This window comes from Oreochromis aureus, linkage group 12 (assembly GCF_013358895.1).
Source record: "Oreochromis aureus strain Israel breed Guangdong linkage group 12, ZZ_aureus, whole genome shotgun sequence".
Lineage (NCBI taxonomy): Eukaryota > Metazoa > Chordata > Actinopteri > Cichliformes > Cichlidae > Oreochromis > Oreochromis aureus.
In genome coordinates, this window is record NC_052953.1 from 12,363,900 (window position 1) to 12,387,904 (window position 24,005).

Sequence of the window (24,005 nt, forward strand, 5' to 3'; positions counted from 1 at the left end):
GAAGGTAGATGTTTGTTAGTGTCTCAGATGAGCAATGATTTATGATACCACAGTGATGTTATGGGAATATGTTCCTAGGTCTATTGCACTAACAACAGCAGAACAGCAATGTATTAAGACCTTAAACTCTAAGCTGTTGTGCTGCTAGCATTTCTGCACAAACTATTAATAAGCACCAGTAAACACTGGGAAACTATAAAATACTATGAAACTGATTTGGCTGGTTACTACCAAAGAGCCATCATAAATGCAGAAGCATGACAAGTAACGCTGGCTAGCCGTTAGCAACTTAATACAACTTTCTGGGCTAACCAGCCGTTTCTCGTCTTCATTTTCAAGAAGACAAAATTGATTTCTTAACATTTCCAGGTTTTAATGAAATACCCAAACATCGACAGCGAATTAGTGGAATGAATAAAACCGAGGACTGAAGAAAGACGACACGTTTCTACCACCAGCCTTGCTAACGTTACAGGCTGTACGGAGGCTAGCCGGCGGCCTAAACCCGCACATCTAAACATATCTAAAGTAACACGAAGAATAAATCATGGCAATAATGATGTCTACCGTATAGTCTAAACATAATGAATCGTCTCATGATAGTTGGAGAGAATATTTTTTATTCTCTAACACGGATGAAAGCAGATTTCTTTCCCACAGTAACACGAAGGCAAGGCTGTCTTACCTTTGCTATGAAAAAAAGACCGACATCCGGGCATGTGACGTATATAAGGACGCTGGGCAATGGCGTTGACGTAATTACGTTGTTTACATGATGTGATGGTACTTGTAGTCCACATAATGATTTTTTGTTGCTATAGCCCCATTTCCACAAATACCTCGGATCGACTCGGCACGGTTCGCCACGGTTTTCAGGGTTTTCCATTAGGTCATAGCACCTGGTACCAGGTATTTTTTAGTACCTGTTCTGCCAAAGTTCCAAGCCATCCGAGCGGGTGATAAATTGTGACATTGTCAGACTGCATGCCACTGATTGGCTGGGTCACAGGCGTTACTCAATGATTAATAAGATCGTTTCGTTCACGAATATCAACACCGCCATTTTTGAAATCCAGCAACGAGGGAAATAGCTACAAAAAACCAATCCCGTGTTCCCCGAGTCTGACGAAAAGACACAGAGCAGCAGGTATATTCTTGACTGGACGTCCACCTTTGTTGTAGCATTCATCTCGCATATTAATTACGTCTGGAGACCATGCACATTTCGAGGTACTACACTGTAATGGAAAATCATTTGATCCAAGTCTAGTGGCGAGTCGGCCCAAATAGGTTCTAATGGAAAAGGAGCTTATGTAGCATAGGCGAGTTTAAACCCTTCTCCATCAGAGCACCACAAAAAAATAACTATATTAAAACTAGTTATAATTGCATATTTTAATATTCTTTTCTGACTCTGTATTCAAATGTTATATTTTCCTAACTTGTCTGCTGGCAACAGTACAGGACAGACATAAACCTGAAGACAGGTTTTATGTCCAGTATTGTTGATGTCATGATGTTACAGTGTGCTTACAGAGGCATTGCTACTTCAACAGTGTGGCTTGTCATTAATATCCTTATAAGACTGCACCAGAAAGAAGAGTGTCACCAGAGTCACCTGCAGTGGACTCCACTCCGAATCAGTTGGTCCCTCTCCGCTGCCTGCCGCAGACACCTCGAGACCTGCCGCGGATTCCATGCCTCCACCTGCCGCGGACACCAGCATGGAATCCCCCTGCCAATCCTCCAAAGGGTGCCAGCCACCAACCAATCCACACTGCAGCAGAAAACCTGCCAATCCACCCCGCCGCCGGCCGCCTGCTAATTGCCACAATCCAAGCCACTTGAAAGGTCCCGCCTTCGCCCCGTCGTTGGCCTCTGGTCCTGTCGTCCATGGGTCTTCTCTGTAATGGTCGACCCCTAGACCCGCTGTGCCTTCTTTGTTGGGTTCCAGATCACAGTTGTGTCTGCCGGTGGACTCGTGACCAACCTCCTGAACAGTTGTCTCTTCCAACACTCTTGTGGTCAGTGGTGTTTGGTCTACCATTAATTTTCTTCTTTTTCACCTGAAGCAGAACAAATTATCATCAAACCAAGTGGCGAAGAAAAAGTGGCATGTCTTTGATCAATATTAAGTCATTTGTGTGGTAACACAGGTCTGCCCTCATCTTGGTCTCAACTATTGTAACCTGCGAGTATTAAGACCGCAAACCCTAAGCTGTACTGCTGCTAGCCTTTCTGAACGAATTATTAATAAGCACCAGTAAATACTAAGAAACTATAAAATACTATGAAACTGATTTGGCTGGTTGCTACCAAAGAGCCATCACAAATGCAGAAGCATGAACACTGTTGCCAACTCCTCAATAAGGAAAATTGCTATTGGCTGTCCTAAAAATCCCTAGAAGTTGCTAAATGATGTCATCGCCTAATTTGCATAATTGGTCATGCTTATGTAATTGTAACGAACACTGTAGGCCAGAGAAATAACATTGTGGAAGAGACATAAAGTGAGTAAAAAAACACACTAAACGCATTTAGAATATATTTAAACTACAAATTAAATTTCTTTTAGCATTTTTTTTTTTTTTTTATGTCACAATTCCAACCCTCCTCCTTTAACTGGGCTTGGGACCTGCAAAAGTGACCCGAAATAGGCACTCTGGCGGAGTTACTTTTAGTGTGTGTGTTTGTGTTTTTAAGTAGTTTTAAACCTTGTGTTCCACAAAAAGTAACTGTAAAAGAAGAACTGACAGCGTTTCAGTTAGGGCGGGAGCAGCGGCTTCGCCCATGCGCTATTGCAGTTTGGACGCGTAGGCATACTTGCCAACCTTGATACCTCAGAATTAGGGAGAAATTCAAAAGGGCTGTTGTGTGGGGGGTATACATATACATATATATACAACAAACTTGAATTTTAAAATGTTTATTTATCGGATAAAATAAGTTAAATGTCACCGTTGTTATTGTCCGGCCGGAAACAGCGGGGGTGTCCAAATTCAGAGCCTTGTCCAATCAGGGGACGCTCTCTGTTGAGGAGAAAAGCATGAATTTGTTTGTATACGGATTATCCATTGTTTAAATGTCCCAGGCAGTCGAAAAGAAGGCAGAGCTGTTGAGAAATGCTAGGAGCTAACTGGGTGCTAACCGTGTCATTCAAATACATTAACTGTCGCAATGTTGGCAAAGAGAGGAAGTGACGTAAGATTTGCACATGCGTGGTACCGATTGTGTTTCCGGGTAGCAACAGTGCCCACGGCAGCACCCACTGCTTGTTGAGAGTAAGAGCGATGCATGCTTTCATGTCAAAAAGTCATCATAAGTCTCCAATAACACCAGCAAAAGTCGCCAGATTTGTTGCTAGTCGCTCTTTAGAAAAAAAAGTCGCTAAGGGGGTCTGAAAACTCGCTAAAGTTGACAACCCTGACCATGACAAGTATCGCTAGCTAGCCATTAGCAACTTAATACAACTTTCCCGGCCAACCAGACATTTCTCCTCTTCATTTTCATTAAGACGAAATTAATTTCTTAAAATTTCCATGGTTTAATGAAGTACCCAAACACTGACAGCGAATTAAAAAAGTAAATAACAAAGAGGACTGAAGGAATACAACACGTTTCTACCACCAGCCTAGCTAACGTTACAGGCTGTACGGAGGCTAGCTGGCGGCCTAAACCTGCACATCTAAACATATCTACAGTAACATGACGAATAAATCGTGGCAATAATGATGTTTACCGTATAGCCTAAACATAAAGAATCGTCTCATGATAGTTGGAGAGAATATTTTTTATTCTCTAACACGGATGAAAGCAGATTGTTTTCCTACAGTAACACGAAGGCACGGCTGTCTTACCTTTGCTATGAAAAAAAGACCGACATCCGGGCATGTGACGTATATAAGGACGCTGGCCAAGGGTGTTGCCCAACGTCGTTACGTTAAGTTTACGTTAAGGTGTGATGGTACTTGTAGTCCAAATAATGATTTTCTGTTGCTATAGCCCCTTTTCTATAAATACCTCCTCGGATCAACTCGGTTCGGTTTGCCTCAGTTTTCAGGGTTTTCCATTTGGTCAGAGTACCTGGTACCAGATACTTTTTTAGTACCTCCTCGGCCACAGTTCCAAGCAATCTGAGAAGGTCCTAAATTGTGATACTCATGAGTGTATTCATGAGAGCATTTTGTTCATGAATATCAACACCGCCATTTCTGAAACCCGGCAAAGGGGGAAATGGCTACGAAAAACAATGCCGTGTTCCCCGATTCTGACGAAAAGGCACAGACAGAGCAACAAGTATATTCTTGCCTCGACGTCCACCTTTGTTGTCGCGTTCATGTTGCATGTTAATTGCATTGTGGGATGCTCAGATGCCACACCGCCCTCTGCTTCTTGGACCAAGCCTGTTGGTCTCTCTCTGCCGCATGCTACAGACTACATGCCAGTACTTGCCATGGACTCCACGCCGCTGCCTGCCACGACACCAGAGTGGATTCCACCTGCCAAGGGTCTCCCGAGGGTCTCCATCTCAATTGCTGCCAGCCACCAATGAATCCACGCCTCAGCAGGCCACCTGCCAATCACCGCAAGCCACCAACCAAGCCACCTGAAGGGTTCTGACGTTTCCGGTGCTGTCACCCATTGGTCTTCGCTGTAATGGTTGACCCCTAGACCTGCTTTGCCTGCTTCGTCGTCTTCCAGATCACCATCGTGTCCACTGCTGGCCACGCGACTGGCCTCCCGAACTGTTGTCTCCTCCAACAGTCTTGATGACATTAGCCTTCGGTCTAGCCTTACTCTTATTCTCCACTTGGAGCAAAACAAATTATCATCTAAAAAAGTGGCAAAGAAAAAGTGGCATGTGTTTGATCCATATTAAAAAAATTGTATGGCACCACAGGTCTGCCTCTTGGTCTTAGCGGTCTTGATCTTCTTCTTATATATAGCCCTGCGAGCAGACCAGCAGTAGCGACCGATGCCCCGGGCCAGAACCGGGTTCTGGCTCCCTCGCTTCTTCTTCTTGGCAGCTTGGTCTCCCTCTGCCATCTGACACAAAGTAAAAAGAAGGTAGATGTTTGTTAGAGTCTCAGATGAGAAATGGTTTATTGTACCACAGTGATGTTATGGCATTACGTTCCTAGGTTTATTATTCTTCTAACACTGGTTTTTAGCAGCAGGACTCCAGCACCAACTACAGCAGAATAGCAGTGTTTCAAGATCTCAAACTCTAAGCTGTAGTGCTGCTAGTCTTTCTGAACAAACTATTAATAAGCACCAGTAAATTCCAAGAAACTATAACATACTATGATCTAGCATTTTCTAGTTTATGGAGTTTGTTACTTAATATTTAAAACTTTCTGTTCTTTCAAGTTTCATGATAATTTTTAAGTCTTTTATTAAGTATGTTTGAATTAGTCTTCAGTTCCTTGTGATTTTTAAGTTTCTCTCTCTCAGTGTCTCGTCTCCTCCTGTGGTTAGTCAGTCTTATTTTCACGTTTGTTTGTTTTTTTCATCTCAATGATTGGTGGTCCTTTTGTGTCTGTTTAGTGTCAGTCACGTCCCCATGTCTGTTTCTCGCCTGGCCCCAGTGTCAAGCCAGTGTGTCTTAGTCTACATCTCAGTTTGTTTCCTGTTTTATTTTAACAGTGTCTCGTCCTGTGTTCTGCATGTTCAGTTTTGCTTCCCCTGTCTTATTACAGGGAGTGCAGAATTATTAGGCAAGTTGTATTTTTGAGGAATAATTTTATTATTGAACAACAACCATGTTCTCAATGAACCCAAAAAACCCATTAATATCAAAGCTGAATGTTTTTGGAAGTAGTTTTTAGTTTTAGCTATTTTAGGGGGATATCTGTGTGTGCAGGTGACTATTACTGTGCATAATTATTAGGCAACTTAACAAAAAACAAATATATACCCATTTCAATTATTTATTTTTACCAGTGAAACCAATATAACATCTCCACATTCACAAATATACATTTCTGACATTCAAAACAAAACAAAAACAAATCAGCGACCAATATAGCCACCTTTCTTTGCAAGGACACTCAAAAGCCTGCCATCCATGGATTCTGTCAGTGTTTTGATCTGTTCACCATCAACATTGCGTGCAGCAGCAACCACAGCCTCCCAGACACTGTTCAGAGAGGTGTACTGTTTTCCCTCCTTGTAAATCTCACATTTGATGATGGACCACAGGTTCTCAATGGGGTTCAGATCAGGTGAACAAGGAGGCCATGTCATTAGTTTTTCTTCTTTTATACCCTTTCTTGCCAGCCACGCTGTGGAGTACTTGGACGTGTGTGATGGAGCATTGTCCTGCATGAAAATCATGTTTTCTTGAAGGATGCAGACTTCTTCCTGTACCACTGCTTGAAGAAGGTGTCTTCCAGAAACTGGCAGTAGGACTGGGAGTTGAGCTTGACTCCATCCTCAACCCGAAAAAGGCCCCACAAGCTCATCTTTGATGATACCAGCCCAAACCAGTACTCCACCTCCACCTTGCTGGCGTCTGAGTCCGGACTGGAGCTCTCTGCCCTTTACCAATCCAGCCACGGGCCCATCCATCTGGCCCATCAAGACTCACTCTCATTTCATCAGTCCATAAAACCTTAGAAAATCAGTCTTGAGATATTTCTTGGCCCAGTCTTGACGTTTCAGCTTGTGTGTCTTGTTCAGTGGTGGTCGTCTTTCAGCCTTTCTTACCTTGGCCATGTCTCTGAGTATTGCACACCTTGTGCTTTTGGGCACTCCAGTGATGTTGCAGCTCTGAAATATGGCCAAACTGGTGGCAAGTGGCATCTTGGCAGCTGCACACTTGACTTTTCTCAGTTCATGGGCAGTTATTTTGCGCCTTGGTTTTTCCACACGCTTCTTGCGACCCTGTTGACTATTTTGAATGAAACGCTTGATTGTTTGATGATCACGCTTCAGAAGCTTTGCAATTTTAACACTGCTGCATCCCTCTGCAAGATATCTCACTATTTTTGACTTTTCTGAGCCTGTCAAGTCCTTCTTTTGACCCATTTTGCCAAAGGAAAGGAAGTTGCCTAATAATTATGCACACCCGATATAGGGTGTTGATGTCATTAGACCACACCCCTTCTCATTACAGAGATGCACATCATCTAATATGCTTAATTGGTAGTGGGCTTTCGAGCCTATACAGCTTGGAGTAAGACAACATGCATGAAGAGGATGATGTGGACAAAATACTCATTTGCCTAATAATTCTGCACTCCCTGTATGTCTGATTTGTTCCTCCTGTGTTCCCACCTGTCACCCATCCTTTCGTTATCCTGTGTGTATTTAAGTCCTCAATCTCCCTCTGCTCATTGCTAATTTTTGTATCATTGCAATAAAGCTGCCTCTTTTGGTTTATTTCTCCCGCCTCTGAGTCCTGTGTTTGGATCCTACCCTTGCCTGCCGCATAGCCTACTATGACAATAAGGAAGTAATGCCGTGGCACAAATCCATGATGCAGATTTAAAACACACTTTAACTCAAATATAGCAAAAGTTCAAACTGTTCTGATAAAGCGGGGACATTGCTGTGACTTATAAAGCGTCCGCTTAATTTGATTTTTTCTCTAAATAGGGTCCAAAACATGCTGTTGTAGCCAGTGATGGGAATAACGGTGTTACTAACGGCGTTACTTTTTCAGTAACGATTAATCTAACTAATTACTATTTCTATCGTTACAACGCCGTTACCGTTACTAACAAGAAAATGCGGTGCAGTCGCAACCGTCAACAAACAGACGGTTGAAGCTGTGTTCAGCTTACCGCACGTAAGTAATCTGGGCGCTACAGCTTTAAGCAGCTGCGCGCGCTCCCGCGGATGGCAATCATGATCACTTTTTGGCGCAACACCTGGAGCTAGGGGGCAAAACAATCGCATGAGTGCTGCTGTTTGACTGAGGAAGAATAAAGTAGTCGTGGTAAGCCAATCACACGACCACTTTAAGATGACAAAGCAACAAGGTGATAGTTTTTAAAAATTGTGCTAATAGGCCACGTAAAACCAGAGTCATGATAATCAATATATACGCGTGTTTTTTTCCTGAATAGTTTCGTCATGTTTACTGTCCCTCTAGGACAGCGCTAGCAAGCACTCTCTGCTTATGACCAAAAAATAAAATAACAAAACAAAGAGAGCGCGAGTTTTGAGATGTGAGAGATTTGTGACGTTTAGCATGTTTAGAGTGTGTAGTTAATGTGTTGTCTTGTGTAGTTAGTGTGTAGTGTTGTGGATAGTTTTGTGCTGTGTGTCAGAACAATGAGGCGACTGCTGTCTCCAGGTAAAAAACAGGATGAGTGATACACCTGCTGCTGTCAGACCTGCAGGTATCAGGCTGTGATGTTCTCCTTTATAGTGGACAGAAATTATTTTTTTGGAGTGGCACAAATTATTTGTGCGGCATCTTATTTAATGCAGAACACCTAATAGTTTGAAGTGGTTATTAAAAAAAGGGTAAAAGGTAAATGGCTACAAATAACTTTGTTGTTTTCAAAACCTGTGCATAGGATTTTAAAATTGACAATTTATATTCGCATTTAAAGTTATGAAATATGATTCATTAAACATGTTTGTGGTTGTTACAGTAAAAAATATAACTTTTTCTAATTGGATTTTGTGTTTTTTGCCTGATTTTAGATCAATTGTGTTAATACAGTATGTCAAAATGAAAACATAACTGTAAATTCAGACATGTGAGGTTGTGCTGAAAAGGATGATACCAAACAAGGCAAAGTAAGTAGTTTTTAAAGGTGAAATTTAGAGGGAAAATCAAAAGTAGTTAAAAATGGCCAATTATACCCTGGACCCCAGAGGGTTAAAAAAATTTTTTAACGTAACGCTATAGTTACTTTTCAAGTAATTAATTACTTTTAAAATCTTGTAACTCAGTTACTAACTCAGTTACTTTTTTGAAGAAGTAACTAGTAACTATAATTAATTACTTTTTCAAAGTAACTTGCCCAACACTGGTTGTAGCTTAAATCACTAGAGTTTATTAGCAAGGACCTGACTTTATTATTTTAGTTTGTTAAAAATTTCTATTCCTCTTGTGGCCGAATTTGGCTTCAGTGTTTGTAAGTCAGTGTCCAGCAGCAGTCTGTATTCAGTTTGAATATTGCTGTAAATTGATATGGATCAGTTTATGCCTTTTATTAACTGTAACATTTAACTTTTGGGTGACAGCACAAGGGAACAGAGAATGAGAGAGCAAGATGAAAACGGCAAAGAGAGAGAGCAAAAATAAACAGGTAAGGGTGGATGTGGTGAAATTCACCAAAAATTATAAAGCTGTCTGTAGCTGCTGTTTTTCTACATTCATTGATGATGATTTTACATAACTAAGTAGTGTGCTGTACTGTTATCAATTATGGATCCCTAACCTGCTCTTATAATAATTATCATAAGATTATATTTTTCTTTTTTTCCTATGAATATAATTCTAGTTGAGTGGGGAGGAAGAAGAGAGAGATGTTGTACAGGAACAGGAAGGAGAGAGCAGATAGTAAAGTTAGGTGAAAAAAAAATATTTTTCACAAACTAATTCTTTGTGTATTTCAAGGATGCTCAGTAGCAAAAAAAAAAAAAAAAGTCAGTGGACGTTGTAAACGGAGCATGTTGATATAAACAATAGCATTTTTTCACTCTAAACATGTGTCAGAAAGGATGGCTGCCACTACATTGATATGACGGACTACAAATCTATTCTCCACTAGTGAAATTGGGGTACATGATGCTGTGTTCTGAGACTGCATAATAAAGAGAGTGTTTGTATAAATTCAGAAACTTTAATAAAAAGCAACTCTATTACCAGTTTGCTTCATGTACAGGTCTATGGACTGGTGATTTTCCAGTGTCTGTTCTGAATAATGCTATTCCATGATTCAATAGCTTGCAGAATCTCCTTTAACAGTAATAATTTGAACTAATCTTCTTTTATGTATGACATATTCAGTCTCCCGTGTCAGATACCTGTGGAAAAAATGTTCCCTACCCTTCTTTAATTTATCACTTAACTTCATTGAATGCACAGCCCTATTAATTCAGTCTGGTTGACATATGGACTTTTACTGAACCATTCCAACAACTTGATTTTTTCTGCCAGTCTGTTGTAGTTTGTCCTGTTGCATGAACCAGTTTCAGTGTGAAGGCTTCACATCTGACAGTAGAATACTGAGGCATGCACCTCCTCTAGTTTCTCCAGGGGGACACCAAAGCGTTCCCAGACCAGCTGAGAGATATAATTTCTCCAGCATCTCCTGGGTCTGCCCTCAGGCTTCCTCCCAGTGGTACATGCCCGATAATTCACCCAGGAGGCATCCTTTTCAGATGCCCAAACCACCACAACTGTCTCCCTTTGATGTGGAGAAGCAGCGGCTCTATTCTGTGCCCCTTCCGGATGGCCAAACTCCTTACCCTATCTCTAAGGGAGAGGCTAGCCACCTTTCAGACGAAGCTCATTTCCGCTGTCGTTCTTTTGGTCACTACCTACAGCTCGTGACCATAGGTGAGGGTAGGGATGTAAATCCCTTGACACCAACTAACCCAAAAAATCATATAGAATATTTTATTCAAGCAGCAGTAAAATACTGATCATGAAAACACATCTTTTTTTCTTTCTTTTTTTTAATTTGAGATTCTTTGACACAGAAGTACAAGATCAGTTTTTGCTGGAGCCATCACAGGTAATTTTCTAGCATTAAAACTTAACATGTTCTCAATCTCTCTGCTATTAAGGCAAATTCCAGTTCCATCAAGTCTCACTCTGTCCTACCACAAACTTCACTGTTATTATATGCTACACACTGTACCATCATCAGCACTGAATTTTAGGCACGTGTTTGAAAAGTCTTTTGCACTTTTGTGAAACAGGAACAGGCATGTCAGTGAGCAATTAGCACTCAATCTTTACTGGACTTCCAAGGCAACTCAAGACTGAAACATTTAGTGCACATGTTCTGATGTGAGAATGTGGAAAAATATCCCTTTTACAATGTATCATCTGCATTTTATTTAGCATTAGCGGACTGTGTGATTGTGTGTAGCTCATTCTTCTGCAGGAAACCTAACAGCTGGCAGGTTCTTCTCTCAGCATTTTTCAATAATGATGGCGATACCCTGACCACCGCCAATACAGGCAGACCCAATGGCATACTTGCCTCCTCGCCGCCTGTCAGAAAGTAAATAATTATTCAAAGTCACTTTAAATAATGTGCAGAACACTTCTCATTACATAAGATAACGTGCACCATTAAATGACTACACTACCTGAGCTCATGCACCAGGTGAGCAGTGATGCGAGCTCCAGAAGCACCGAGAGGATGTCCGATGGCAATAGCTCCACCGTTCACATTGCTTTTCTCTGGGTCGAGTCCTAGAGCCTTGGAAACAGCCAGATACTGAGGAGCAAAAGCCTCATTGACCTGTGAAAAACAACAAAAACACCTGAGTATTTACTTCCTAAATAAATCACAACAGGCTGGTTGCTATGTTATATTTAAAAAAAGCAACTTTCAAGTATTCAAGTATTAAAAATATTAATATTAAAGTATTAAAGTAATATTAGAGTATTAAAAAATAATAATTAGTTTAAATGATGTTAGTTTGTCCAATGAATTTCAAGCCTCTGAAGGTGTGGGATTATGTGGGGTTTTATAGTTCAATGTCTAATGTCAACATTAAACACAACTTAATGGTTTGATTTCAAATCCATTGTACAAAGGCAAAACTACAAAGAATATGTGACTGCCCAAATACATACGGGCCTAACTGTATATATGTAAATTTTACTCATAATAGTGGTTTATATATTTGCCTATCAAATGAAAGATTCTGGTTCAACCCCGGGAAGAGTCACGGATCCCTTTGTGGACACAAATCAAACGTGCTGGTGAAATCTTGTCAATAAGGAAGCAGCCAAAAACAGCTGTGTGCACTTTCACCAACATATTATTTTCACTTTCCTTAATTAGTTATAATGGAGTATTTTTAAGTTGTTGCATTACTGCTTTGTATATGACAAAAAGGATCTAAGTATTTATTTCACTGTATGGGAACAAACCTCCACAAGATCCATGTCTTTGAGAGTCAGACCAGCTTTCTTAAGTGCTTCTGTGATTGCTGGAACAGGACCTAAAATAAATAAAGTAAAAAGAAAGGTTAGGTAATCATTACTTTTAATCCAAAGGTGCCCAGATTACACCTTTAAGAGAGCACTGTTGCTAACCTATTCCCATAATGCTTGGGTCACAGCCTGACACGTGATAGGCCACAATTCTGGCCAGAGGAGTGAGCTTGTGTTCCTTCAGAGCATCCTCACTTGAAATCACCAAAGCAGCAGCACCATCAGATACACCCTGGGGATAGAAATGATAGGTGCAATTAGGAAAGAGGAGGAGGTTGGATAAAATTTATAATGAACTATATTTAAATGTATTTTAAGTGTGAGTGTAAAAAAACATCCTGGAGTGATATCACACACAAAAGAATAGCAATAAGGGACTCAAATGCATCAAAAAACAAACAAACAGTGGTCTGTTTTTCCCAGTGACCACAGACCGTCTGACTTCGCTAAGAAAACCCGATCATGTCAGATTGTTGAGAACAGTCGGCACCTCTAGCATAAACTCACTGAAGCGTTAGCAGCAGTAACGGTTCCTCCCTTCTTAAAGACAGGAGGTAGTTTGGCCATCTGTTCCAGAGTGGTCTGAGGCCGAGGGTGCTCATCATGAGTCATGGGCACTTTGCCTTTCTTAGCTTTCACCTCAATGGGAGCAATTTCTGCTGTGAAGTAACCACCCTCATGAGCTGTAAACAGAAAGCAGTAAAAGCTTAGAGTTTAAAACAGTAACTGAGTATGAGGGTGAATTAAAAGGCAGACCGTGAAATGATATCAAAAAACAGGGTCTGCCTTACCTGCCTTCCACCTTTGTTGAGTCTGATGTGCGTAGTTGTCACAGTCCTCTCGGGTGATCTGGTATTTCTCTGCCAGGTTTTCTGCTGTGATGCCCATCGGGGTTTTAATATGCAGGTCAGTCAGCCCCGCCCACAAAGTATCCTCTAGCTGGTAGGCCGATGAAGGCAGGTTTAATACCAAATCATTGTAGTTATGGTGATGTACATTTATATCAAGTGTTCATAGATCTGATCTACCAACCTTTAGATCGACGCCAAACTTCGTACCAAATCGGATGTTACGGACAGCATAGGGAGCCTGGCTCATACTCTCTGAACCTCCACACAGGACCACCTCTGAATCCCTGAGACAAATCTCCTACAAACACAAAAGGTGACAGGCTTTTTGTTTTTGGAGCGGCAGAAGGGGGGTAAGATACATAATGATCATTTTACTGATGGTTTTTGCACACATTGTCTTAAACATATCACTTCAGTTGCTTTCCACTTATATACATGACAGGAAAAGATCAGAAACTTTTAATCTTCCTTTTTATTTGGGGAGATACAATACAGAACGAAAATACATCAGCGTATAATTCATCCAGTGAATTATAGTTGTCATAGTGCAGCACTGGGTTGTTGTGTTTGGGTCATTTCTGTCTTTCTCTGGTCTTGGATGGGTTGTGGAGGCTGTGCCCTATGGGTGGAGCACGGGTTCCTGCTGCTCACTGAGCACACCAGTGGCTCATTGGTCTCATCAGTGGCTGGTATTTAAGGGGCACCTGAACTGTTTGCCATCATAAAGTAGTAGACAGGCTTGTTTTGGTTATGTCTACTGAGTTTTTCCAGTGTTCTCAACTCTGTGTCTCTGTGATTGTGTGCTGAATAAAAGGCTTCCCTAAGTTTGCTCACCTGCCACCTTCAAACAAGCATTCACCACAAGGATTCCTTTCCATCTCGCATTACCTGCCTGTCCACAACTAGGCAGGTAATGCCTCCCACCTTACTTATCTCCACTCCTAGTAAGAAACTTAGAGATTCCTGGAGTTATCATAAAGCTGATGTGAAACCACCTCTTACATTGTCCTGTATCTTACTCACTCTCTCTTCTCCTTACAGAGAAGCTGCAGGGCTTCTTTTTCCCTGCAAAAAGTAGTACTCTCTAAGTGTCACTGTTACTAATTTTTAAAAAATCAATTTTCTTGTTTATATTTTGATAGGAAAACATTCAATACACTGTTTTCTGCTTTGAAAATCCCTCCTTTATGGGTCTTAGAGTACTATTTTCATCAGTTTAGTGCTTACCTGAGCGCCATTAATGATGGACTGGAAACCAGATCCACACAGTCTGTTCACGGTGAGAGCGGGCACTGGGATGGGTACGCCACACCTCAGACCCACATGACGAGCAATGTAGGGTGCATCAGCTGAGCTCTGAACGTAGGGAAGTGGATCAGAAACAAAATGTAAGATACAGTAGTCAGATCATTTATAATTAATCCTTTCAGTGTTGTATGTGTGATCAGTACCTGCATGACATTTCCTATGATGATGCTGTTTACAAGCTCTGGGACCACACCCCCTGCAGCGAGGGCAGCTTTGGCTGCATGTTCAGCCAAGTCTGTTGCACTGTGATCCTTCAGTACTCCACCATAGGTACCAAATGGAGTTCGCTTGGCAGCTACAATAAATACACCTAGGAAAAAACGAGCATTTTAGTTTGGAGTTAACACCACCCACCACTGAGCTACAGCCAGATTGTAGCGGGGGACAGAGAGAGAAGATTTGTGAAGGGATAATTAGCACTAACGCAACATGATTTACAGGGTGTTGAAATAGAGCTGCGTCTGATTTCTTGTTTTCAATTCTTTGTTGATGTTGATGTTGAAGTTAAAGTTCCTGTTTAGGTTTTCTCCTATAGTGTTTCTGTTGTTATTTCCTGACAGTGACTTTGATTTATTCCTTCATCGCTGTGTATGTATGGTTCACTAGTGAGTTTTGTTCTTCGTATTTTCTGATGTTTGGTTTTATGATGAGTACATGTAGCCACGGTCTTCCCTGTGTTTCTATTTGCTGCTTCCCTCTGTCTCATTCTGGTCACTTTTGTTTAATTGTCTTGTTTGGCTTATTAAATGTTAGTATGACCCTCTCTGTTACTTCCTATTTTACTTTAAAGGATTGTTTTCTTTCATGTTGTGAGTCATTTTTTCATCCTGTCTGCAGTCCCCTGATTCCCCCCATTGTTTTCACCTGCTGGTGATTGTGTTCGCCTTTGTTCCGCTCCCGCATGTTTCTCATCAGTGATCTCATTCTGTGTATATATAGCTTTGTCCTTCTTTTCTCCTATCTGTTTGGGTTGCTTTGTACAGAGGCCTGAGGCCTGTATAGCAAAGTAGGAGTTTGTCTTACCTGGTTAATGTCAAGATTACCCTAAGTTTTTTGTGTTATAACGGTGGATCAAGATGTTAGGTTTTGTGCAGGGAACTAAACCTGCTCTGGTGTAGGTTATGTTCCATGATAAAGATCAACAGGTGCTACCTAGTGACAAAATAATTCTCTATAAAAAATACTGTCATCATTCCTGGATCCTGGTCCTTCTGTTTCCATGTTGATCAGTAACTTTGTTATTTCTTCCTGTTGGCTGCTGGTAACTTATTCATGCTTGTAGAACATTTGATTTATAGGAATGAATGATTCTAAAACAGTTCACCTATTTGTAGCCTACTCGCTAAGTGTATTTCAAATTTGTATGTAGACAAAGCCTCCATCTGAATTCTGTTTCTTTCATTTTTACTTGCTCTCAGACTAAATGCCTCTGAAGCAGCAGCTGAAAGAAAATCTAAAACTGTCACTAAAACATTAATTCAAGCTAATATTTACTTACTACAGCTGGAGCCCTGGTGAGGTTTTAACAGTCTGAGAGCAAGTAAAGAATAAATTAAAACAGAATTCAAATTTGGAATAAACTGAAACTCGGAATTTAGACCCATCTGCACACAGGGATCTGAGAAATCTTCCAGGAATAGTGATGCCATTTCATTTCATACCTGTCCTCTAATCTGAAGTAGGTTTTCAGGAGCTACTCTGGCAATATACCCTGTAAGAGATTCACCTTGGTGCAGAAAACCTGGGGTTAAACCTGAGGTTCCCTGGCTAAGATGAAATCCTGTTTTGTAGCACAGGCCTCAGCTCCTGTCAGGTTGGTGTATGTTCTTTTTTTTCTCTTTAAATTCACTGTTTCTGCATTTGGGGCCTGATTGATAATCTGCCAAAAATTGATCTGGAAGTCACAGCAACATTTTTGAGAGGAAAAAAAAAAAAGGGGTTTAAAGTTCACAGTACCTTAATAGGACTGATCTCTATTTTGAAATGCTGCACTGATGGACCTTTTTTAGTTTTAGAGGGACACTGAACTATCGACTAATGTCTGCTACGTGTCAGGAAATGCAGGATGCTTTGACCTAGAATTGAGTTTGCAAATATTATAGTAACACCTGACGCATACAGCTGGAGTCTGTTTAATGTTGAGTAATATGTTCCCTCCACTCTGAATGGGGGCACTGGACCAAACTCAGAGATTTGTGAATTAATAAAAATGTATTTATTTATAAATCCACTATAAAGCTTTTTTGACTAGTCATTTTGTTTACCTTTTTGAAACTGATAGGTTTAAGCAGAAAAGTTAAACATAAAATAATGCAATGAATTTGCAGCAGAAAGTATTAAAGAGGACTGCATAAGTGGTTAATTAGACAACAGTAGTGACAAGCTGTTGAAACTCTGGTTATCAATACTTTCGTGGATAATTACTTAGTGTTTAAATGGAATAATAACTCAAAGGAGTGATTGAATGGCTGGGCATGTAAGATGGGAGAAAAAATGTTGGGAGCTGCTGATATGTTGCATATAAAATGGCTCAATGACCAGTAATCCAAAGTCCTTATAGATAATTTCTTTAAACATTTACTCCATATTCATGATGTAATTGCCATATGAGGAAAAACTCAAATGAAATACTGCTACCCAACTTTTTTGATGTTCTATCCTTTTTTTCGATGATATATAAACACATAATATGGAAAAATACGAATAGCAAAATCAGGAAACACAATAATGCAAATTAAGTAATGTATGTGGAACATGCAATGTATATTTGTAATCTATTAAACAGATAATTAAAACAGATTTAAAGCACGGTTTCACCTTCACTTAGGTAAACGCATCACAGCATATGCTACAGCATATACCTTCAGCTGTAATATTCACACACATGAATATTACAGCTGAAAGCTGTAATTTTCTAAACCAAAAAAGTGTGGGCATAACAAAAGCAAACCGGTGTCCTCAAAGTTGTGAAAGGTTTCTGATTAAATGTTCAAATACATGTTTACAGTTTTGAGTTGAGTAGCAGGAAGGAGCAGCTGTTTAAATAATACTGCCACCATCTTGTCACCTTTCGCCTACATTGCAGTGAAACTATGTGGAAACGAGCCTTCTTTGCATATAAAATGAATAAAAAGGTCGATTTTAAAGCACTGTTGCACAGCAGTGTGACCCAGATACTTTCAAACGCCCCACCAGAAAATCCCGTCCCAGAGGTCTTACTGCTGAAATGAACTGAATGGTGTTTGTTTACCTCTGAGAAGTGCCATGATGCAGACTCAACAATCCAGCGATGACCGGATCAAAGTTTTAGGCTGATATCTCGCTGCGTGGAGGATATAAAAGCCTGAGACCACTGTGACCTTTCCCCCAAATACTGCAGCTCGGTAACGTTTTACTCCTCCATGAAGATTCAACAAAATATTTACACATAAATATCTACACAACGCAATGTTACTATTTTTTTTTACTGTTTATCTTATTGTTTTATTAATTAATATATTAGCGGATTATCACATATCCAATATCTGTCTCTGATTTTTTTTTTCAAGCTTTTTAAATAAGCGAAAGTGCGGACGTTGAAGTGTGCGCCCGCCTGTTTGAAGCGTCATCTTTCAGCGACGTGTGTGTGGGGGGCTGTCACTCCAGGGGACGACATGTGAATGTTTGTTGTCCTGGACCCAAAACTGAGTTAAAGGAGGAAACGGAAACGTAATTAAAACATGTCTTTGGCTCTTTCGCGATGTCTTTGCAGGGTTTTATCGCGGCAGGCCATGCCGTCGAGGTGAGTGATTGATGTACGATGTGAACGAAGTGCGTTAGCTGTGTGGAGCTAATATAGCTAAGGTTATTCAGTGCTTTAATAGAGAAGAAGTGTGCTTGTTCAGTAACAAAGGTGATGAGCAGAGCTGTCGTGACTACAGAGGGATGTAGCTGTTGAGAGTATGGTTTCATGCTGAGAAAGAGTACAGATGCGATCTTTGCTTTGATACTGTTGATGGAGAAGTATAGAGAAGGTCAGAAGAAGTTTCACTGTGCATTTATGAATCTAGATAAACCATATGATGGGGTGCCAAGAGAAGTATCAGGGTGGTGCAGGACATGTATGAGGACAGATAAACAGTGGTGAAGTGTGCGGTAGGAATGACAGATGGGCTCGACCTGGATCAGCATCAGGGAACTGCTCTGTGCCCCTTCTTGTTTGCAATGAAGATGGATAGATTAGGTCAGTCAGGAGTCTCTGTGCACTATAATATTTGCAGACGACATTGTGATCTGTACCAAAAGTAGAGAGCAGGTGAAAGAGAGCTTGGAGAGGTGAATGTCTGCTTTGAAAGATGGGAAATGAAAATCAAAAGCAGGACAGAACACGTGTGTGAGTGAGAGGCAGACAACTGTGCTCATGAGGCTGAAAAGAGCAAAGATTGTGAAGGTGGATGGTTAAATACCTGGGGTTAAACATCCAAAGCAAATGACAGTGCACAAAAGAGATGGAAAAAGAGAGTGCAGGCAGGGTGGAGATGAGCATCAGGGGTGATTTGTGACAGAAGTGAAAGAGAAGGTTTACAAGATGGTAGTTGGAGAGTGGCATCAATAAAAAGACAGGAGACTGAGCCGGAGGCGACAGAGATGAAGATGTTAAAATTTTCACTGGGAGTGGCCAGGATTGAAAATGTTTGTAGACAAGCATCTTATTTGCAGCAAGGATAGTAGCACTCTTAAGACTGTCTTCTTCAAAGAATATACAAACTTAGTAGAGAAATGACCTGTACTCTATTCTGCAGCTCTCTGTTGGGAGAACATCACCATCTTGTACAGAGTCCTTGGTTTGCACCAGTGATGACCCTGAAGACATCTGCTCCACTGAGGTATGATTCAGGCTCAGGCTCACAAACCAAGTCATGACCGAGGTTTACCACAATTGTCATTTCATCAATATTTTAAATTAAAAACTTAATCCACCAATGTTATGATGGTTTGTGATGCTAACAGTACTTCTCAGCAAAGCTCTATCTTGTGGCTGAATATATTAACATAGAGGTGTGATCTGTGTTATTCAAGAGCTGAGCCAAAAAAGAAGAAGAAAGTTGACCCGAGAAGGGAACAGATGTTGAGAGAGCGCCTGAAAAAGAAGCTGAAGAAACTGGAGAAAGTTCCACCTGAGCTTATCCCCATAGAGGACTTCGTCACTCCAACCAAATGCTTGGATGAAACAAGGTGGAGCTCATTTCAGTCTATGTGCATAAATGTCATTTGAGATAATGAGGTCAAATTTGTATTGAAACATTAACTTACAGTGCTCAGTATGATAACACACATTAAATTTCTTCTTGTCAGCAAATGAACTAAAGCTGCTGGGCAGGTATGGATCATCAGAAGCAGGGCATTTTTTGAAGATCATTAGAACGGATAAGCAATGTGATTTTATTCCTAAATAGATCTGCTTGATCAACAGATCAAGCAGCTCTATAAATCCAATGTGTAAAATTAATGTGTCATGGCTCATACCACGGCATCCTTTGAGAACGCTGTGCTCCACAGCCAGTGAAGAAAATCTGAGCTGATGTCAACTCTGATGATTTCCACATCAGTTTAAAAATATTTTAATCTTATGTGTTTAAATCAGCTTTGTTGGATTGCACAAACTAATGAAAAAAAAAAGTCAAAAGCACTTATTGTGTGCTTTTTAAAAAAGTTTTATTATTCATGACATCTCACAGGTCAAGAATGGATTTGGCAATAATGCCCCAAGAGTGTTAACACAAACATTATCTATGTCAAGATAATGTAAATACTACTTTACTACAATTCTACAGGTCTCATTTACCCCATCGGATGCAGTTTTATCTACCCCGAAGCATTTTTCAACATTCATACACACTCCAATAGGTGCATTAGGGGCAATTTGCCAAGAACATTTTGCTGACTGGAGGAATCACAGACTGATCCTTTTGCCTTCTTTGCTAGACGACCAGCTCTACCACCTCAGCCACAGCTCATTTTCACAGAGAAATTGCCTTTGCAAAAGGTGGCTGAAGTTCTGAGACGTGATTGTTAGCTGATGTCTTCATAAGATAAGATAAGATAAGATAAGATAAGATAACCTTTATTAGTCCCACACGTGGGAAATTTGTTTTGTCACAGCAGGAAGTGGACAGTGCAAAAGTTATGAAGCAAAGATTAGAATAAAATAAGAATAAATACAGTACACAACTGTACATAATAGAATAAAATAAAATACTATATACAGTAGAATAAAATATACAATAAGATAAAAAGATAATGGTTTTATCAGTCTTTTTGCATTGAAGCTCTGGGACATTAAAACAGCTTTGAAACTTTTAAATTGCTCATTTGAATACCTTTCTTGGATAGAGCTTTTAAGTCCTTTAAATTGATGTTCATAATTCTCTTTCAAAGGGAACGCACTGCTCCAAGGCTGTCATTTGAAGAAAGTGAAGGTCGAGCCCTGCTGCTGAAGGAGTGGTGTCGATACAAACAGGTTACCACTTACCTATCGCACCTGCGTCACTAAAGCTTTTATGGAAAATGTTACATCTGACCCTGGCTCTCCATTGCATGCACTTAGTGGGTTGTGTCTGTCTGATGTTCTTGCAGAAGCAGCACATGGCTGAAGTGGAGGCTGTTGAACTGGCTTTGGAAGCACAGAGGGAGGCACTGGAGGAGCTGAAGCTGGAGTCTGAGGAGCTGTATCGGGCAGCGCTGAAGCCTGACCCGCTTCTTATTCCCTTTGTTCACGAAGGTCCCACATATACGCCAGCAATACCCAATTATGACGCTCCTGATGGGAAATACAACGATATCACTAAAGTTTACACACAGTGATAGATGAGGAATGGCTGTGTAGTTTAGTGTGTCTGAATGTTATTCACTAAGCAAAAATGCAGCTTCTGCGTCTTTATTCCTTCATTGTCATTCATTGTGTGAGAGTTACAGTGAGTTTGTGTCACATTAATATTTCTGTCTATAATAATGAAAGAAATCGAATAAAAATTTACATCTTTTTATTGATCCAGTTTCCAGAATCTTTTTGAACATGTCATGTTATAAGGCAGAAAACTGCTACACAACTCTGGATTCTGTCATGTCAATTTTTCAGTAAGATTAAACATCCCATAGACCTGACTCCAGCATCAAGAGCTACATAATTAACCTTTCTTAAAGTCAATTCATATGCTTAGCAGCTGACAAATACATATAGGCCTACCAGTACCATGCAAAGACCTGGCTCTTCACCTTTTTCAAAGAGAATGAAGCAGATCACTGATTACATGGATTGATTATATATCCTGTCAAAATAAGGATAATATAGAGCTAATTTTCACAGAGTCTCCGAGTGCAGTCGGTCTTTGTGCTTAAGTTTACACAAGCTTTGCAGAATTAGTACCTATGACACACCAGCCTGCCTGGAAAGAGATCATATTCACTGATAAAACAGAGGCTGAATCCTCATCGCTGACCACTAGCTGCTGTTAGACATACTGTACATATCATTTTACATACAGCAGTTCTCTGAATACAACTCATGACAGCTCGTGATCACAAGAATGTCCAGGCTCTTTAACTGAAACACAGCATGTTGTCAAAACTCGATGTTCAGGAGTCCTGAGGCTTCTCCTGGTTCAGTGGCACGTGCCAGTCTCTAGGAGGCTCCTGCCTGAGCTGCCACACTGGAATGAAGTTTCTTTGCTCTGCCACTCGGATTTTCTCACTTCTCCGCAACGCCTCCTGCAAGACAGATACAGTGAGTGTATTTATACAGCCTGGAGGGGATCACAAAGTCACCCATTTAGGACTTTAATTTCTTGCTGTTCCACCTTAGCCTCGGTGCCTCTATGTTTCTCCCACTCTCTGCAGTTATGGTAGTCCTCTTTCCACTGCTGGCAGGACGGCACGGTACCGTAAGTGTAGTAGTGGTGAAAGCAGTTTTTTAAACTTTTGCAGTGTCTAAACTCACTCCAGTAGTCTTCACATGCCCGCGGTGGCTGTGGCGACAAAGCAAACAAACATGAGAATAAAACTTTAAACTTCTGTTGGGATTCTGGTGACTGACATCAGTCGAGGTCTTCATTGTCTCCCCTCCAAAGGATGAAAGTAATGCAAGAGCAACTGAGGATCAACCTTTGTCCTTCACCTAGGCTAAAAATACAACCTCATTTCATACTGAAAACTCACCACGATGTGACATCTTTTGCGCATGCGGGCCGCTTTGAGCGTTCACACTAGAGCGCGTTTGCTGTCGCATTTTATTTGTAGTGTGAAAGAGCAGACAAAAAAATCGGATTTGATCAAAAAATCGGAATTGAGCATTAAGACCTGCAGTGTGAACGTAGCCTTTGTTGGGTACACCTGTCTAACTACTTGTTACTAATAAAATAATCAACCAATCACATGGCAGCAACTGAAAAAGAGGAAATATACAGTGAGGGGCAGTTCTCTAAGCAAAAATACCTTGTCAACGTCAAAGGAGAATAGCCAGACTGATTCGGACTGAGAGGAAATCAACAGGGACTATCAAAAGTACCACCAAGATATGCAGAAGACCATCTCTAAATTCACGGCATGTCAAACCTTGAAGTAACAGAAGACCACACCGAGTGCCGCTCCCCAAGAACAGGAAACTGAGGCTACAGTTTGCACAGGTTCAACTACACTGGGCAAAGGAACACTGGAAAAACGCTGCCTGCTCTGACGAGTTCGAATTTCTGCAGCGACATTTGGCTGGTATGGTGAGAAGTTTATTGATGTTCATCTCACATTTCTGTCAGCAGCAAGTGTGTGATGCTGTCGTGCCAAACTGGAAATCTCTGATGAATGTTTTCAACACCTTCTTGAATCTGTGCCACGAAGAATTAACGCAGTTCTGAAGAGAGTCCAACCCAGTACAAGCATGACGTAATGGCCGGTGAGTGTTTAACCTGAGTCTCTAAAGTGTTCAACATTGAAACAGCGCCCCTCTGCGGTCGTATTAAGAATGGGCTGACCCTCAGTTTGCTCAGTGGCTGATTTGACTTTCCAACTACACACATGCTATTTTTAAATTTGACCAGCAAGCCCAGATATTAGTGCATTTCGTGAATCAAAAAATATACTTCGCCTCCTCGGATCTTCTTTGTCTGACACTGCTAGATGCTACAGAAGAGTAAATTTGCGGTTTAGCATCTAAAGCTAATCACCTTGCGACCTACATCATCAGGATTTGACTTTGATTATTTTCAGTCTTCTCATAAACAATGCAAATCACATTAACTAAGGAAAAGTTATCAGTAACGAAATTAATAACGTAATATCTGGTTTAATTACCCTCCATGCGATTTCTCCCACAGCCCTGTCCATCGCTAGCTGCGACAGCTTTAGCAACTGTACTCCTTCCGGTTTTAGTTTTCACAACAAAAGCCCTTGCCGCATTTCTGTAGCACTTATTTTGAAAATACACGAGGCCACGAAGCATCAAAACCAAAAATGTGTGCATTGCTGAAGGTCGTCATTGTGAATTTACAGTTTATTTAAAGATATTCTGCTTTTAATGGAACGAAAAGTATAAATTATTTGGAACAATATTTTTTCTGAAACAATTAAAATGTCGGTTTTCTCAAATCTGAATTTGTAGTTACTATTGCTGATTGAGAGCTCAATCATTCATTATTTTACCCATTTATGTAAACTCACCAATTCCAATAATTTAT

At 40.6% G+C, this 24,005-nt stretch overlaps 3 protein-coding genes across 3 annotated transcripts; 1 reads left to right on the forward strand and 2 right to left on the reverse strand.

Moving 5' to 3' along the window:
- Positions 1 to 10,626: 10,626 nt before the first annotated feature.
- acaa2 (acetyl-CoA acyltransferase 2) lies at positions 10,627 to 17,688 on the reverse strand. Its single transcript, XM_031727985.2, has 10 exons — positions 17,552 to 17,688; positions 14,445 to 14,611; positions 14,221 to 14,349; positions 13,175 to 13,291; positions 12,934 to 13,081; positions 12,650 to 12,825; positions 12,245 to 12,374; positions 12,080 to 12,150; positions 11,287 to 11,441; positions 10,627 to 11,188 (listed from the first exon to the last, which is right to left on the reverse strand). Exons 1-10 carry the CDS (start codon positions 17,565 to 17,567, stop codon positions 11,107 to 11,109), a joined length of 1,191 nt encoding a protein of 396 aa, XP_031583845.1. The 5' UTR covers positions 17,568 to 17,688; the 3' UTR covers positions 10,627 to 11,106.
- Positions 17,573 to 21,330, forward strand: mrpl40 (mitochondrial ribosomal protein L40). Its single transcript, XM_031727986.2, has 6 exons — positions 17,573 to 17,684; positions 17,850 to 18,082; positions 19,083 to 19,166; positions 19,360 to 19,515; positions 20,719 to 20,800; positions 20,917 to 21,330. The coding sequence occupies exons 2-6, from the start codon at positions 18,021 to 18,023 to the stop codon at positions 21,142 to 21,144; spliced, it is 612 nt and encodes a 203-aa protein (XP_031583846.1). The 5' UTR covers positions 17,573 to 17,684; positions 17,850 to 18,020; the 3' UTR covers positions 21,145 to 21,330.
- Positions 21,309 to 23,769, reverse strand: c12h22orf39 (chromosome 12 C22orf39 homolog). Its single transcript, XM_031727989.2, has 3 exons — positions 23,623 to 23,769; positions 22,137 to 22,304; positions 21,309 to 22,047 (listed from the first exon to the last, which is right to left on the reverse strand). The coding sequence occupies exons 1-3, from the start codon at positions 23,653 to 23,655 to the stop codon at positions 21,916 to 21,918; spliced, it is 333 nt and encodes a 110-aa protein (XP_031583849.1). The 5' UTR covers positions 23,656 to 23,769; the 3' UTR covers positions 21,309 to 21,915.
- Positions 23,770 to 24,005: the final 236 nt, after the last annotated feature.